Genomic DNA, 18,192 nt, shown 5'->3' with positions numbered 1-18,192 from the left:
CAAAAAACATGTGTGTGTGTGTTCTCTTAAATAATTTTTAATTTTGTTTAGAAAAGAAAGTAATATATGCTTTAGGTTATTAAAAATGTCAATAAAATAATGATAGTACTAATAATAGTCGTAAATGTAATTGTAAAAAAAAATTTTTTCTTTTTTAGAAGGAAGCTTTAAGTCATTATCTGTAAGGTACAGTATGATCTTCTTGAAAGAATTGAAAAGCGCGAAAAAACATAATTATGCTCTTTTTAAATGAGATGTATTCAATTTTAAAATTGCATTACTTTTTAAGATATTTCTTTTAATACGGTTTGAGCCATACCACCTTAAGTTTCATCCAAGTTTTTTTTAAAACTGTCTTAAGATACGACATCGTTCCTTAAATTTAATGGCGGAAATTCTGTATCGTAATTATCATATTATGAAACTAAGTGAATATTTATAAAGTAACTTTGATATGGAACATAAAACTATTGCAATGTGCACATTTACATGAGAATTATAATTGCAGAAATGATTTAAATGTGTTGAATATTATTTTGAAACAGAGGAAAACATAATCGATGAGACAAACATTCTTCCAAATATTTTCTTGGCCTATCAAAGATTCAGAGATGAGTAATTCCTTTTCAAGCAGATTGGATAGTAATTGTTAGGGTAATTTGAAGTCTATGAAAATGGAATGTGTCTTCTATGAAAATGGAATGTGCCTTCTATAAAAACAAAATTTGCAACATGAGGTTTGTTTTGTGCTGCTACTGATCAATGTACATTAGAGTTTTTTTTAAACTCGGAAAAAATCGTAGCTCACCTAAAAGAATATTTAAGTCCTAGAAATACTCAAAGGCGCCTTTTTAGATGATCTTTAAGTTTTATTTACCAGTTTTCATTAAAATTTCGATTTAAACAATTTTAATTAAATTTGTTTGATGATTTATTTAATTGAATTTGCTGCTTTTAAAAATGTATTCGTTTTAAGAATTTTTAAGTTTTTACAGTTAATTAAGATTCGTCTTAAAGGACCTTTAAAACTTCTACAGATGACAAATTAAATTGAATATAACTGAAAAAAAAATCTTCATGCAACGTCTTCTTTGTAGATACATTGAATGTAAATCCTTAGATACAATATCAGAGAAATCCGATTCACCCGCTAATATACAGTGCTTTTAAATGGCACTCAAAGCGTGCCTTAAAGGGTCAGCAAATAACGCTATTCTTATCTTAAAATAAATAAAAGTCATTGTGCCTATGTGCGCATGCGTGTATGGTCCTCTTTGGCAACAGGGCCGAATTCAATCGAACTTATTAGGTAAGACACGAGAAAGAATGCTGCCAAATTTTCAAAATACAAATCTTAATCAAATATTCAATTCATTAGAAATTACTTACTTATTGAATTACTCTACAAGTGTTTTTTTTTATTAATTTTCCTTTTATTTTAATACATTTTGAAAATATTTTTACTGGCCTTTAAGTAGTGATTTAACCATGCTTAAAACTAAGCTTGAGTCAATTGCTCAAACCAATCTTACTTATATTTCGGCATTTGTGAGCAAAATTTGTACTATTAATATAAAAAAAAAAATGTCAATAACTTGTGGGGAAAATTAAGTATTGATATTTTTCAAAATCCTACCGATGTAGGTTTAGATGATAAAATGAGTTTGCATATTGTAATATTTTAAACAAAAGAATAGCTATTTACATTAAAAAATATCATACGGATTTCAGCCCCAAGCAATGATGACTATATATTTCTCTGATTTAACGACTTATTACAACACTTGAAATTTTTTTTTGTTAGTTTGGATTATTTGGGTTAGAAAATATTGTATTGTTTTACTATAATTAATAATTGTTATAATTGTTAAAACTGGATTGTTTTCAAATAATTAGAGAATATACAACTATCCGGAGGAGATGAGTAACGAATAAATAATTGAATTTATCACGTGAGTTTCACGTGAATAACCTATGAATTTCCTTTCTTTTCTCTTTCCATTCCACATTACAAAGAAGTGAAGTGTATTGGATGCTGGGTTTTGCAGAATATTTGATTCTTAAAACATTGTGAAGCGTTAGGCAAATTTTCAGAAACGAAAAGGTTTTCGTTGTAAGAAAAGTTTACTTCTCATTTTGACAAGGACGTTGGAACAACAGAATGTTTTAACCCCTTGAGATCTCCACGTCGACCTTAACGGCAATTATTAAACAACAAGCAGAAACTGAAAAGGCATCTGCAGAATGGGGTGCAAAATAAGAAAGTCATTATAAGCCACTCCTATTTCTGTTCTGAATCTGTCCTGATGGATGCTTCAACATGTGCGGTGCAATGAAAAGAGCCCTTAGTAAGTCTGATTTCCGAAAAACAGAATGCAAAAGATATTTTTGTATCGAATGATCGCTTTCAGAAAAGATACCTCGCCGTCCAAAAGAGAATGCGGGAAGAAAAAGCGGACGTCAACGAGAACGCAATGAAAGGCTGGAAAGAAAAGTGGTTCTGTCTGATGGAAGGATGTTCGCCGTCCCACGTTTATAACGCAGGTGAAACGGGATTGTTTTATGGCCCGACCACGCTTTGCCATAGCGATGAAAAATACTTTGGAGTGAGGGGTGGTGGTGTTGATTACGGTTTGGCTTGTGATTAAGGCCAATGAAACTGACAAGATGGATTCATCTGTGACAGGAAAGACTGTAAAGTTGTGATGTTTTAAAAACGGCAAGACTTTACCAACAAAATACGCAGTAAACAAAAAAAAAAAAATCCTGGATGGCTTCTTCCTTAGTTACAAACTTTTCGACGTCTTTAAATAAGTCTGTAAAGGTAAAAAAAGAGAAAGTTACAAACTTTTCTTCCTTCTTCCTTAGTTACAAACTTTTATTTTGTTTATTGATAATTAACCCACATATACTCAAATTCGCAAATTAAAAAACGCTAAAGTCATGTTTTTTTCTTAAATATCGCACAAGTGTAGGTACTTCAGCCGACTTTGATATCATTCGTTCTATAAAAGTGAATTACAAGGAGTTGTTTAGAAGAAAAATAATCGCATCGTTGAATGAAGATGTTTTGGATGCTCGATATTTTTGTGGAAAAAAAATCTTGGGATAAAATTTCTACTTGCAAAAGGTTTTCATAAAGCGGGTCTTCAAAGCCCACAAATGGGAAATAATTAAGAAATCTTTCTATTTGACCTCCTCGGAAGTCAATTAGGAAGAAGTCGCTCATGGGATAGACGTTAACGATTATGTCACATATGATGGCGAACTGTCTGTCTGTGCAGCTGAAGTTAACGAAACTGTTGATTTATTGGAACCAATAAATAATGATTTTGATGCAGAAATCGATGATGAAATTCTCATTAAAACTGTTAATTTTTCGCATGCTTTATATGGTTCGGAAACAACGAAAACATACGCAATGCAGCAGGATATAATGATGCAATATAAGTAAAAAAAATGTCTTGTAATTAGGAATTAAGGAAATTATAATACATTATTTAGTATATACAAAGTACTTTAACATTTCGAATTAATATGTGCACAATTATTCTATGTATCTTTAGCTGAATAAAAAGTGAACAATTTCTAATTTTGTGTATTTTGGTGTAGTCGCTTGTCAGGGATAATCTATTAGGTTAGGAGCAGAATCTTTTTGGTTGTTATTGTTTTGGACCCCAATATTACGACTAATTTCCTATTTAGGAATAAAACTTTCGATCCCGATGAATTTGTTAAATCGGGGTCCAATTTATATATATAACTGAAACAGCCTGAGATTCCCACATAATTTATTTTTTCCTTTGATGAGAATGAGCTCTATTGTGTTTTGGATGGGTTTTTTTATATTTTTTTAACACTAAGATTTGATTGGTGATATATTATACTTTTTTTGCCACCGAAGACCTACATAGCATTTCTCATTGTTAAGTTTGGTTTTTAATATATGTATTATATTTCAAAGAATTTCAAGGAATGCCCAACGTCGATTCTTTTGTGTACAAAGAGTTCATTATTGTGTTTGTTTCTCAAACATAAAAGAATTTTACATAAGAGTCCATATTTTCATTCATTGATAGTTCGAACAATTTCTTATATCATTCTTCAATGGAATCAATTGGTAGAGTTAAAGCTACATTTACTAATAAGTGTTTTTTTAATGTTAAGAAGTTTACCCGTCGCATCTCCTTTGCTAAATATCTTGTATGGAATAAAATGCTAATTAATAAAGAATAATTCAAAATCAAACTCTAAAATGAAAGGAATAAAAATTTAATTAAATATTAATTACATTTTAATTAATATGTTCATCACATTGCAAGCACATTTACATATATGCAAATAGATGTGTATATGCACAAACAGGAAATAAAATGTACAGTTTTATTTTGTGAAAAGCTCGCCTCATTGCAAAAGAAATTGGCTGAATAGCTAAAAACAAAATTCATTGAAATTTAAAACTGCAATGTAACAGTTTCTTAGTAGAAGCAGTACATTTTTAAAAATAATATTGAATCTTCTTTTATTCTTAAATCACAACCAATACTTTTAACACGATGATTTATTTAAAAACAGATTATTGCATACTTAAATTTCTTAGTTTAAAATAGCAATTATTTCAAATCTTTTAGCAATATGTTCTTAAAGAAAAACATGTACAGTACATCTTGAATATGATTTAAATATACATTCCAAATAAATTCACATATTTTCATGATAATCAAAAATACGATCAACATTTGTCATGATATGTAGAATACGAAGAAGAGTTAAACACATGAGTATGCGCGGCCTTTTTAACAAGTTTTCAAAGCTAGGCTTCGGAGCACAACAGTGCTCTGTAGCCTTTAAAATGGCACATTAAAAGAGAAGAGATATTATTATTTTCTGTATTCATCATCATTTCAGTCTGCCATTGGCTTACTCGGTCTTTTAATAATAATAATAATAATAAAAAAAAAAGTCCTCAACATCTAATAAATTCAGTGTAACTTATATACAGCCCTCAATCAAATTCATCCTGACTCTGGAATGGAAACGTAGTCATGGTGACTCCATTTTCTCTCTACTGCAACTGAAATGCCAATGCTAACGAGAGATAGAGAAAAGATTTCTTTAAGCTATCTAAAATACTGGAGCCAACTGAAGACTTAGTAACACCTGCGTAGGGTTTGGAACCTCCAGTTTATCAGGTAATTTTTCAATTTTTATGAACACATTCAGACATGCATACACATACACGCACGCGAGCACGCACGCACGCACACACACACACACACACACACACACACACACATATAAGTTTCAACAGAATCTTTTGTTAGCGAATTCAGTGAAATAATAAAATAAAAAAAGGACGCGAGTCATAAATATTGTTCGCATATGTCAGTTTGCAAATAACAAACTGCTAAAATTTATTGAGAACAGGATTTATCTAAGTCTTGTATGTACTATTAAATAAAAATTGTTTTTTTTTTATAATTCTTGTAGTCATAAAACATACCAACATGTTCAAAATGGATTAATTTCAAAGCAGGAATCAAAATATTTCTATTAAAGAATTGTAATTGTGACGTATTCATTCCAGAGTTAAAACCTTACATCACTGAAATTGTATGCTTGTCAAAGTTTTTGTATACAATCTTAAGTATGTGTACTTATATGGTCTTTTTATTATCACTCAAGTCTTTTGAATAAGTCATTTCAGTCTAAGAAGCCACTGGAGTTTAACGTGTTAAAAAAAAGTCCTCCGAATTTAATCTGTTCAGTCTGTATTCATTTCGAGAGTTATAGAAATGAAAACTCTTAGAATGAGTCAAATCAGTCTGTGTAGCCATTGGGACTTTTGGTATCAGGCGACGAAAGATCCTGTGGTGATGGGTTACCACAAGCTGGCCAACAATCCCCAACTTTCTTCTTATTATCTTCTGGCGTCGTAGACGTGGTATTCGTCAAAGTTGTCCCGAAAAAGTTGGGATATCCAGGAGTGAATGTCGGTGTGATTCCAGGAAAAAATCCGGAATACGTTGGGACTGCCAACAATCCTCTTGAGCCGGGACTTGACGAGTAAGGTCGCCGGAAGGGTAATGCCCCCATTGCTATCGTAGATGCTGGTGCTGACGAGAAGAAATTGTGGGGGCTTGAAAATCCTGCCATAGGCGGAGCGGGCTCACCCAGGCTGTTGGGTTGTCGGGGACTTGGTATCCGAGACAGTGGCGAAGCGCTGGGACTGGCCGCATCAGACGACGTCTCGGTGACTGTCTTCTCTGCATCTGGTTCTTTGGTACTGAGGAGATCATCGATGGCCTGGAGGACATCCCCTCCATTTCTTTGCAGGACAACATTGAGGATGCTTCTGTTTTCCCTCGGAAAGACTCTGGCTAAGATGTCGATGGGCGATTTCTTCTTGTGGAGATCAAAATTTCGAAGGTCGGTACCTGTGGGAGTCGGGCTGCCTTCTGGAGAGGGTGCTCCGTTCCGGTGGTGGAGGTCGAGAGGTTCTTGTGGTGGCCATTCTGGTTTTCGGATGTCTGTAGCGGGTGGTGGCGGAGATGAGGATTCTGGCTCTTTCGATGCTCGGTCGTCGTCTTCGTAAGGTTCGGAGTCGGTGGTAGCTTCCTCGCCGTCGGGCCTGCGCCGGGAGCTCTTGGGACTGCCGGAAGTCTCGGTGGGAGACAAACGAGATCTTTTCCAATCTGCTTCAAATACAAAACATATATCAATGTTGAGAAATCTTTACAAGTACCTCAGAATACTTTGTGTTGACTGCTATATTTCTTGGGAATATAGAATGAGCTTTGTTGTAGACTGAAGAATGAAAGAAAGAGTATTAAAGAAAAGAATTAAAAGATTATTTTCAAATGAATCGCTAATTAGATATCCCTTATTATTAAGCAGTATTAATCGCTTATAAAGTAATATTAATTTCCATAAATGTTTTTTTAAATCTTAAAAAAATTATTGTTATAACGTAAAACAAATGATAAAGTGACGCAAAATGAAAATACTTTTGAAAACCTGCATTATTTTATTTTTATTTATTTATGAATATAAGAAATCTGATCCGAAAAAAACCCCGTTTGTTTCCTGTGAAAAAATTGCAACAAAAATTTAATTTTATTCTCTTCATAAACAACTATGATAATTTATTCAAATCGTAAAATCTTGTTTTCACTTTTTAGTGAAAATAATTAATTTAAAATTAGAATTCTTAAACTCATTTGAATTTTTTGGATCTAAACATTCAGAAACATTAATTTTAGTTGCCCATTGGGGTGGTTAACAAATGACTCACTCCACCCAATTCAAAATTCTTTTGGAATCAAAGCATTGGAATAACTTTTACGATTCTTATACACAGTGACCGATTTCGAATGAAATATTTTTTTTTAATCAACAAATTGTTTCTTATTTTAATTTTAATAATTATCCTGCCGAAATAATTTTTTCATATATTCGGTATTTTACAGAGAAAGAATCTCTGATTTTAAAATATTTTCTATTGTGCATCTTAATTTGAAAATAACTGTCATTTTAAAAATCATATTTTTACAATCATATATAGAACATTCCCGTTTGAAGCGGTTCATTTTTGTTATTATACTGAGAACATTCTCTGGCATTATGTTTAGTTAAGAAATATTAAAATATTGTGTTCTTTGACTCTCATGTATTTAGGGGATTCGGCCGAAGAGAGAAAAGACAGTTGTCACAGAAATTGTTACAAACAAACTGAGTAGCATACATATTGATATATTGCAATACAAAGCTCAAACGCTTCTCGAAAAATGATGTCAAATAATTCATCAGTTGATGTTTTATTCATTTAGCCATTGAAAAAAAGGAGGCATTTCATTCATTTACCTTCAACATTATGTTCCCCATCATTTACTATCGTTTTACAGATATTCAATTACAGTCACGCAATTATTTCATACTTAATCGATACTCAAAAAAAAAAAAATGTTTGCAATATTTTAAGTGGATTTACAATTATAAATAACGGCATTTCAATAGTTCCCTCAATAGTTTCGAAGTATTTTATGACAGAAAAATGCTTTTTGCAACATTTTACAATTTTGAAAAAGTTTTTCAATAATATCAATTTTATGTACGTATATATTTCTCTCTAGTTTCTTAGCAAATATTTAAAAACAGTTTAATTATGTTGTGCGTCTTCTGGTTGTTTGATCACCTTGTTTATGCGTAGGGATTGCAATACCGGTATACCGAGATACCGAATACCGGTATTTTGAGCCATTTGTGCAATTTTGTAATACCGGTATTCACAAGTTTAAATACCGTTTTTTCGGTATTTACTGGATTTTTTTTTCTGCTCCTAACAGTTTACTCCTAATGATGGAACGATTTTTGAAACTGAGAAATCCAATCCAAAAAGCAATAATCGATTTAAACCTGTAAATTAATTTTTCAGATAGTGAATTCGACTTAATATCCAGCTCTACTTAATTTACTTAATTTTGTATTACTTAATTACTTAATTACTTAATTTTGTATCAGCTCTACTTCCAATAAAACTGGCTGTTGAGGCATTATGTCGGAGAGATTCTAATTTATTAACAGCTAATGCAACAATAAATTTCATGTTGCTGTCACTGAAAGAACAGCACGCATCACAATCTGAAGAATTATATGTTACATTAAGAAATCGCACAGAAGAAAGGCATACCGAAATAGAAAATGTCTTACTGTTTCAATTACATAATTATAATTTACATAATTAATTCAATTTACATAATTTTAATGATTTCAAAAATGAAAATGAAAAAGAAGAAAAGAGACCAATTCAAATCTTATCAAGTTTATAGTAAATTTTCTTAAATTTTTTTACCCTCAAACCTATTCACATTCAGAAGAATTCGGTACAGTTATCAAAGATTATGATGACACTAATGTCGATAGTGAAAAGGAATTGTCTCTTGAACAAAAATTAGAATTAGCGACAAATAAGAAAATTTCAACGAACCAAAATACAATACAGAAATCAGCTATATCCAAAACCATCCGACAAAAAATTGATTTGTTTGAAGATGAGGGATTTAGAGGTAAATACTTTGAAAAAGTATATCGCGCATTGGTAACAGTACCACCAACTAGCATAGATGCCGAAAGAGAGTTTTCGACGGCTGGTAATTTTTGCACAAAATTACGTTCCAGGCTTAATGACAGTACAATTGATGCGTTATGTTTTTAAGATCCCATTTTAAAAATTTGTAACTGTACCACATACTGAATAGGGATATTTACACTTTTTTTGTGAGTTAAATAAATAAGATGTTCCTTTATTTTTTTTGTGATTCTTTATATACTGTTATAATTTTGAAGTTGCAAATTATTTTTTGTGATATTTGCACTCTCTAATAAAACTGCAAATAAAACAAAGAAACACCTGTGTTTTCTTTCTTTTTCTAAAATTTCTACTACCGGTATTAAAACAGGTATCCCGGTATTAAGATCTAAAAAATACCAAATACCGGTATTGAACCTTTGGTTCGATATTGCAATCCCTATTTGTGCGTATGCGCATTATGACAGTATTAAATTATTTTGTGTATTCGTTTCATTGCTATGTTTAAAAGTAAATTTTATAAAATAATATGAAGTCTTGAAAAAATCATTCTTTCCCTCATACAAAGTTTTTTAATCGTCAAAAAATTCTAACTCGAGCTTCTGACGAATCACCACGTTTTAGACCTTCGTATTCGAAAAATACATTTTTGGAAAATGTCTGTCTGTCTGTGTCAAAAATAATTCAAAAACTCTTTGAATAGATAGATGAAATATGATATATGGTCTTTGAACCAAATTTGTCTATTTCTATCAAAATTTGATCTAAAACCTTTCAGAGGAAGTCTGTCTGACCGGCAGTTCGAACGTAAATTAACAATATAACTGTAAAACGAAGAAAGAAAGTTGAATGAAAGTCGGCACATGGATTTAACGTCTATAAGAAAGACATCTGCCAAATCGAATAGGGAGTTGAATGTATGTCTTTCTGTACTTTCAAAAACATATGCACACCATAATTCAAAAACGCAGTGACTTAAATATATTAAATTTGGCATGTAATTTTGTGATTGCGATTGTATTGTAGTTCTGTGCCAAATTCTGGCTACAATAGGCTGGGAAATATCGCGTCTGAAAACTCGAATTTCTTTTAGTTATAGAATGTGGGAGAAAGTTTCAGGGGGACCACACCCGCTGGTTTCTTGGGCTGTGATGTGAGTGGTGCCAAGTGCCATCCGGGGAAGCAAAGACACATCTCAGAAAAGAGTGGCTCCTAACTCTGCCTCGGATGTTACAGGCATTCTTCGAGCCAAAAGAAATGCGAGAAATCGGATTATGGTGGAGATGGGTAATTTTAAGGATTAATCAGTTCATTGTTTCCTCATATCGAGTCGTAGTTCTTACTACTTTGCGCAGAATAATTTGATCTTACTTTTGATGCTGGTTTGAAGACCTTTCCTTGTTCAGAAATACATAGTTGTATCGTCATTATTGAATGGCTATGAAAACCATTTCTCAATTCGAGATGACATGGATTAATATATTTCTGTAGAATGTAATGTATAGTTTGAATAAAATTTCTTACCTACGGTCTGTAAATTACCGTCTTCTCGTCTTTCTTCTGAAAGAAAAAGGATGTAAACGATAGGTGAAACTGAACTTTAGATCGCACATACATACATATTTTTCTTAAAATTGAAAATGTTTTCAAAAGGTGTAAGAAACGTAAAGAAATTTTGTGAATTTTAAGATATTTTAAGAGAAAAAAATTTTATTTCAATTCCAGAATAATTATTAAATGTATGATTTGTATTTCCAGCATAAAAATTACGTCATTAACTATTTAAAAGATTTAATTTATGCGTTTTTTTAAAGGAACAACAATATTCATACTCGCTTCAGACGATTTCTTTTTGCATCCATTTCTTGTTTTTGGATAGTTTGAGATCTCTAACACTTGGCTGAGAAATAATATTTGCTCATTATGAGCAAAGGATCGACAAATAGAAAGTATCCTGCTTTTTTTATTTCAAAAATATGTATTGCTGTATGAAATGATCTGTTTTATACACAAGTTATTGTTGTATCAAAATTCCGTATGTCAAATTTCCTCAAAACCTTTTAATGATAAAATAAAAATAAAAAAAAACATCTTCATCAGCTATATCTATTCTCAAATTGTTACATGGGATAAATAATTGTTGAATGTTATCATTAAACATCATTTGTCTCTGATAGTTCCAAATGTTATTTCAGTGCATTGCGGGTTTTGATATATATTTGGCACTTTGCTATAGTGAAAAAATATCTAAAACACGAAATTAGAATTTCTTATTATGGATTACCACCCAATTAACATAATACGATTACATTAGAGTCCATAAATTGTTACATTTTATCCATAAGTTGTGAGTGACATTAAGTGGCCTCAGGCAAAAAAATACTGATCTCAAGAAAATTCTCATAAATTTTTCTCCAAACAATTTATTTACCATTTTTAAGAATTTAGAAAATCTTCTTAACTTGAAAAGATATCACTAAAATTTGATAAATGACAACATTTCGCTGATTTTTTTTCCAGTTATCCTTAATGAATGCCTTTTTATTTCTATTTTGGAGTTATGACAAAATTCTTCTGATGAATCTCGGGAATTTTTTTTTCTTCCAAAACTTCTCGCAAGTTTCAAAAGTTTTAAAGTTCGTTTGGGTTAAAGGATCCTCTAACTTTAACCGAGAAAACACCGAATAAATCACATAAACAGTATCATTAATTGAATGATCTGGCATTTTGCGAACTATTTGTAACTGTAAACAGAGCGGCGACATTTTTGAAAAAAAAAAAAAAGAAAAAAAAAGAAAGTAAAAAGATATTTTCGTATTAAAAAAATGTTTTAAATTTGTTTTGTTTGTTGTTTAAATTTGGTGAATTTGTTTGCTTTAAACTTAACGACACATCAAAAGTAACTACTGCATTAACAAAAATAATTTTAGGGTTAGTTAAGTAGCTATATGATGTGCAGACGGTGCGATTGCCATTGTTTTTTTAGGGAGCAGGAAAATGCCCTTCATTCGATCATAAGAGTCGAAATAACTTGACACTGAAATATATCGATACGTGAATCGTTTATCTATAACTTCTTCAAGATAGCAATGAATTTTCGCTTCATTGCTATCGCATTCATTCATTCAGGTATAAAATTAATTTTATTTCAGACTGAATACATGACATTTATTATATATCATGCAGGTGCGTTAAAATTTCCGGTGTGCATTGTAAAGAAAATGCTCATGGAAATGAAAAGGTGATGTTTTTCAAACACAGAGAAATGAAAAATGAGTAAGCAGAAAAGCCGCTCATGGAAGAAATGAGAATTTTAAACTTCAGCACTTATATGCAGGGCTCAAATCTACACCTGTGCGCTTACGATACATTTCGTCTTCTATTGCTTAATTTATTATTAGATAAACAATAAATCATTCGTTCACTCGTGTTCTAAAATTCAACACGCAGAGAGAAGATCTTCTGACAGTTTTTCACCTTCTCTCTCTTTCGATCTAAACGAGGATGCTAAAACCACCCGCGAAACACTGAAAAGTACAATATGACACCTTTGCACTTTCTCATAAACGAAATAAACAGAGAAAAAAATGGTAGCAAAAAAAAAACAAAAAAAAAACATTCAGTCCCAAAATTTTCTAAATCTCTTCTTGTAAGATCTTTCTAAATCCAGATAAAAATTCTTGAGATTATATTTTTTTTCGTCGATTTGTACGCGTGCCTGTTTAAGCGCTCGGTACCTAAAATAAACAAAAGTTAGAAAGATAAATTTATCATAGAATTGTTGGACCAAATCCATCAAAAACGCTTGATTGCCTAATCGAGTATAAATCAAAAGCACAGTAAATGATATGCTTCCGAGCATAAACTCTGGACATTAAAATTCTGTATCGAATTTTGAGCCCAATCGGCCAAGGGTGAGACACGCGGAATGCATATAAGAATTTCTTCAATAGCTAAGAAATGAAACACAAAATGCACCGCATTGTTTAAATAAGTGAAGGTGTATAATACAGCTACTTATCTTTTTCTATATATACACTCATACATACACATAGTGTCCTCAATCGGAAGAGTACTAATTACCCATATTTTAGCATTCGAAAAGCGCAAAAATGTCGCTTGGAACTTTTTAACGCGGGGATTGAGAAAAGTCTGTCTAAATTTCTATAAAAATGCACAGCATTCAAGGGCATTCAAGAGCACTATTTAATTTTAAAAAAATGGAAATCCTTCCTCTTTTTCATTCAAAGAGATCTATTAAATAGGACACGGAAAAATATGAAGCTGGGCCCACACCTGAGGCTCACCTTCTGACAAGCCGGGCAATTTTCTGAGGGGGAGGATAACACAAAAGAAGTATTTACGTCGGATGCGAGATCCCAAAATAATAATAATAATAAAACGCGAGAGGGGGGATGAAGGGGGCCAATCTCTATTGGCGTGCGCATTATCCTTTGAAATATCGTTTGGTACGGAGCGGGCATTCTTTCGATGAAAGCGTTTCGAGCGGCAGCAGCAGCAGCAGGGGCGGCGCTACGCAGGCTTTGTCGTTGATTTGACATATGACTCGGAGCGAAGTCATAAAATGCGATATTAATGGCGAGAGCTTGTTGCCTGGGACTGATAAATGGCGCCGCCTCATATCGCAGTGCGGACAAAAATTTAATAATCGATATAGTTATAGGGCCCGAGGAATGCCGGTCCGGGCACAAAGAGCTGCCGGATAAACTGACACGGACCTGGCCCGGGCATAATGAAAGTTGCAGCTTGACGGACGCTTATAGGCCCCGATTGCGAGCTCCCGGATTCCACGGATGCCAGCGCACGGGGCCCGCTTTTAATGAAGTGTCGCTCTGCCTCGCCTGCCAATTTATTGCTTCGACACTTTACGATACTCTCGCGGCGGAGGGTTTATTAAAAACTCTTATCAGTGGTGTCGCGCGGGAGGCACAACTCTTCCGACACGGGCGATGTCGTAGAGATGGAATTTCTGCAATAAGAAATGCTGCTGCTGTAGAGGAACTGTTAACAAAAACAGATATGAAAAATTGAAATTGGGAAGAGGAGGAGATATAAATAAATAAAAATAAAAATGTTTTCACGGGGAGGAAGCGTATTGGTGAAACCTCTCCGCTTCGAGCTCTTTGGAATGTTATTGCCGTTCTTTTTTAGTATTCGCGAAAAGATTCTTGGCGATATTGGATGGGGGGTGTTATTATTTTTTTACGATACCCTCATTTTGGATTCCTGTTTGGAAACGCAATTAAATGTTTTGCAGTTACACGCTGACATGCGGTTCCTCGGCTATTGTTCAGACCGCTTTGTTGATGAGGAGATTATCAGGGCAATTGCGCTCGCACAGGTGCGACCGAAAAAGCTTTGTTTGGCGATGTTCTATAACAATTCTTTCTGTTTAAAGAATTATCACGAAATTGTTGGATTTTTTTTTTTTCACGATAACAAAGTTGCAGAATGTAAAGAAATATTTGGCAGAGGATTGTTTTGAGAAAATTGTTATATGGGATGTCTTTTTTCAATATTTTGAAAAGAATTCAATCGAAAAAAACAATGGAACAAATATGAAAGTTCATCAGCTTTTCGTTCTTACTTCGCTTCCGTCCCAATAGCTAGTGTTAGATTAGTTTAGAACTTAGACAATTTTCTTAAAAGTGCTTCATGATGGACAGTAAGAGTGTCGGTGCAGTAAAATTAAAATGGCCAGATATCTCATATGAGCCGAAGGGGTCCAGGGTTTTTTCCCAAGGTTTTCTGGTGAATTTAAATGACGAGAGAAAAATGCGCTATATCTCGTGCATGAGCAGTCAAAAATTATTAACAGTACTCATGCTTCCTCGAATATTTACTGAATTCAGATTTCAACCTAACACTTTAATAACACCTTGTCACATAATTTTTCATATAATTAGATTGAAAATTTTGCATTTTATAGCAAAAATATTGTGTATATATTTTCGATCGCAAAAGTACAATTTTCCAAAATGAAGCGCTAATAATATGAAAATGCTTGTAAATATTTCTCAAAGCAGATAAATATTTGCAATTATCACTCCTCAATATTCTGAGAGCTTTAAACCATTATCTGTTTTCTGATTCTGAATCAGTTTCATCCACATCAGTTCAATTCTAAACAGTGACAGAATCTTCACGTAAAATGGCTGTTCAAGTACATATTCAAGAAGATCAAAGATAATTCGCACAGTGTTTCTGTAGAAATTAGAAAAAAAATGTACAAATAAATGAATGAGCTCTTCTGATATCGTATTTATGACTCTTAAATAAAGCTGTGCCAATTTTCGATATATCGAAAAAAAAAATCGATTTTTCGATGCCAGTTTTCGAAAAATATCTATTTTTTGAAAATATCATGAAATGATCATGATATCTATTGAAATCATGATCATGAATAATAGATCACGATAAATCTCGAAACAATAAATAGATATTCACAATTCATTTGCGTTTTCAATTTCGTTTTGGTTATCGGTTAGTGTTTATTTTTGTTGCTCTTCATTTTTTTTTTCCACTTTTATGCTGAATGTTTGTTAATATTTCTATAAATACTGTCATATTCTAATACATAAAAATACTTATTTTAAACGCGATTGTATAAATTGTAACATGCAGACATTGCTTTGGTATTGACACTCTTTATTAAAAGAGTTTTAACACAATTATTTTCTAACTATTTTTATTCAAAAGAAAGCAAATATTTTTAATATATAAACTGAAACTTCCTTTTATTTGGAGTCGTTCTGATCAGTCAATATGTTAAGGGATGCTACTTATAATTTATAATAGCTATAAATAAATAATGACATCACTATATCGAAAAATATCGTTGTGTATTGGACGATATATCGTAATGATGAAGTTCCGTCATCGCCCAGCTTTACTCGTAAATTTCTTTAGCCTTTTATTTGAAATTTCATACGACTTCTTGACTTCCAAAATGTCCTTTTTTTTTTTTTTTTTTTTTTTTTTTTTTGTAAAATCACAAGCAGAATATTATTCTGTGCTTTTATTCATGGATCCCCAAAACCCAATTAAAATATTAGTTTAGTATAAAAGTGATTTGCAATGCGCATGGGAAGAGCAACTGGTTATTCGACTCAACTAGAAACGGAGCTGCTTCTATCGTGTGATTTGTGGAAGGAATGAGCTTATTCCCTCGCATTAACGCAATTATGAATATTATTTCTCAATAATTATCTCTTTAGAAACCCTAAGTTTGCTCGATAACAGAAATGAAATGATTTCTGAAGCTTGAAAATAAATAACCCCCAAAAAATCATGTTTTGTTGTCAGAAAAAAAATTTTAGATCGTATTTAAAAAAATATATTTATTTTAGAAAGATTGTGTTTGCTGGTTGTAAATTTTATATTAAGGAAAAATTCCAATAGGACTCTTAATCTAATGATATTTCATAATTTTGATGATACCTGAAGCAGAAATTAATTTTTTGGACAAATAGAAATGTAAATTTTACTGATTTTTGCAAATTATTTATAATACAGCTAATAAGAATAAAGTCAAAGAAATATAATTGCCATCATTTGTTTGCGACTCATCTAATTATTGTTTCAGCTTGTGTTAATGGGATTAATCGCCACTTTCAGCAGAACCCTGAAAAATTTTGAAAGAAATGTTCAGCTCATTCATTGGAGGCTGTCTATGAGTTGAGACATGCATGATTCGTTTAGAAAACTCTGCAGAGCAGACCGATGGATACCTACCTAAGATTTAGACCTACCTAATTCTACACATAGTTCCTTCCTTAGTAATAAGGGCTCTCTCAGAATGAGTTTCTCAAAATATGAATTAGATTTTTAATAACGAATTAATTAAATGTTCAACGTTTTTTGTCCATAACTTCGGAACACATTAGTGCATAAAAAGTATTTTTAGACCATTTTAAAATTGAAACGATTATTTTTTTTAAATAAATCCTTTTTTAACAATTCCCCCCCCCCTCTTTTTCAGTAAATTTCCCGAAATATCTGTAAAGATATTTTACAACAACGCATATATATGTATATTTATTTCTGAGTTTATACTCACGTACACACATTTGATTATCACACACGTGATTATTTATGTGTTTGTGTGTGTTTGTGTATGTTTGTGTGTACTCGTTAATATTGCTACGTCATTAAGAGTAAATTATAAAAGTGAAATAAATATTGACAAATAAAATGCAAAAAGTTACTATATATATATAAAAGCAATTTTTTTTAAAAGGGAAAAATTAACCATATTAATGTACTGTTAAATAAAATAAACCGAAATTTCATCTGCGGGTGGTTCGAGTTCTTCATTCTCTCACTCCTAGATTAGATAGAATCTAAAATGCGATGCATTTTATTCTGAAATCTGCGAAATTTAAATCATTGAAGATGATACTTCAATTTTAAATCAAATTACAATCTGAAATCCATTTTATCTGAACATGGCAGCGAGATAAAGAAAGAAAGAAAATGGAACCGAATACCCTGTTTCTCCGTAATTATATATTTTATATGATGAAGAATATTACCGGGAAATAATATTTTGGATTTTTTTTAAAACTTTCTTATGTTAATTCTAAGTGCACAGATAGAAAGTACAATTTTTGTATTATTTTTTTAATAATGTTAAAAATTATTTATTGGTAGTAAAATGTATTTTTCCCAAGTTAAATTATAAGTATTACTTTAAAATGTTCAAGTGTCATCTTGTAAATTTTAAATGTCTTATGGAAAATGTGCAAGTCTTCATCTGCAAGAAAGACGAATGGACATTCTTTCAAGAGAATCCGTTGCTTCATGCAGATTTTTAAAGTGGCGTATTTTATTTCTCGGAATGTAGAACGTAGCCCTTGCAATGCAGTACAGGAAGTCTGTCCCGTGAAGGATCGTGGTCTGCCCGGAGAGGGATTGTCTTACCTCAGGAAGTTGTGATGATGACCGGTTCAAATTTTAGCCAGATATTTATTTAACTTTTAGCTAAAATAGCTAGTTGCATAAACGAGACCTTGAGACATGGTCCAAATCGGATCATTTTTCTCAGCAGTTTATTATAACAGTCGAAAGAACTAACACCACTG

General features: G+C 32.1%; 1 protein-coding gene across 1 annotated transcript in view; it reads right to left on the bottom strand.

The window, feature by feature from the left end:
- Positions 1-5,392: 5,392 nt before the first annotated feature.
- The window catches only part of LOC129972083 (doublesex- and mab-3-related transcription factor A2-like), a 66,537-nt gene continuing 53,737 nt past the window's right edge, over positions 5,393-18,192 (bottom strand). The window contains exons 2-3 of the mRNA XM_056086064.1: positions 10,613-10,648; positions 5,393-6,698 (exon numbers count right to left, since the gene is read on the bottom strand). Of these exons, the coding sequence (XP_055942039.1) occupies positions 5,821-6,698; positions 10,613-10,648 (914 nt within the window). The 3' untranslated portion in view covers positions 5,393-5,820. The remainder of the gene's footprint in view (positions 6,699-10,612; positions 10,649-18,192) is intronic.

Source organism: Argiope bruennichi, chromosome 6 (assembly GCF_947563725.1).
Source record: "Argiope bruennichi chromosome 6, qqArgBrue1.1, whole genome shotgun sequence".
Lineage (NCBI taxonomy): Eukaryota > Metazoa > Arthropoda > Arachnida > Araneae > Araneidae > Argiope > Argiope bruennichi.
The sequence above is the reverse complement of the archived record's forward strand: the minus strand, read 5'-3'. Positions and strand labels throughout refer to the sequence as shown.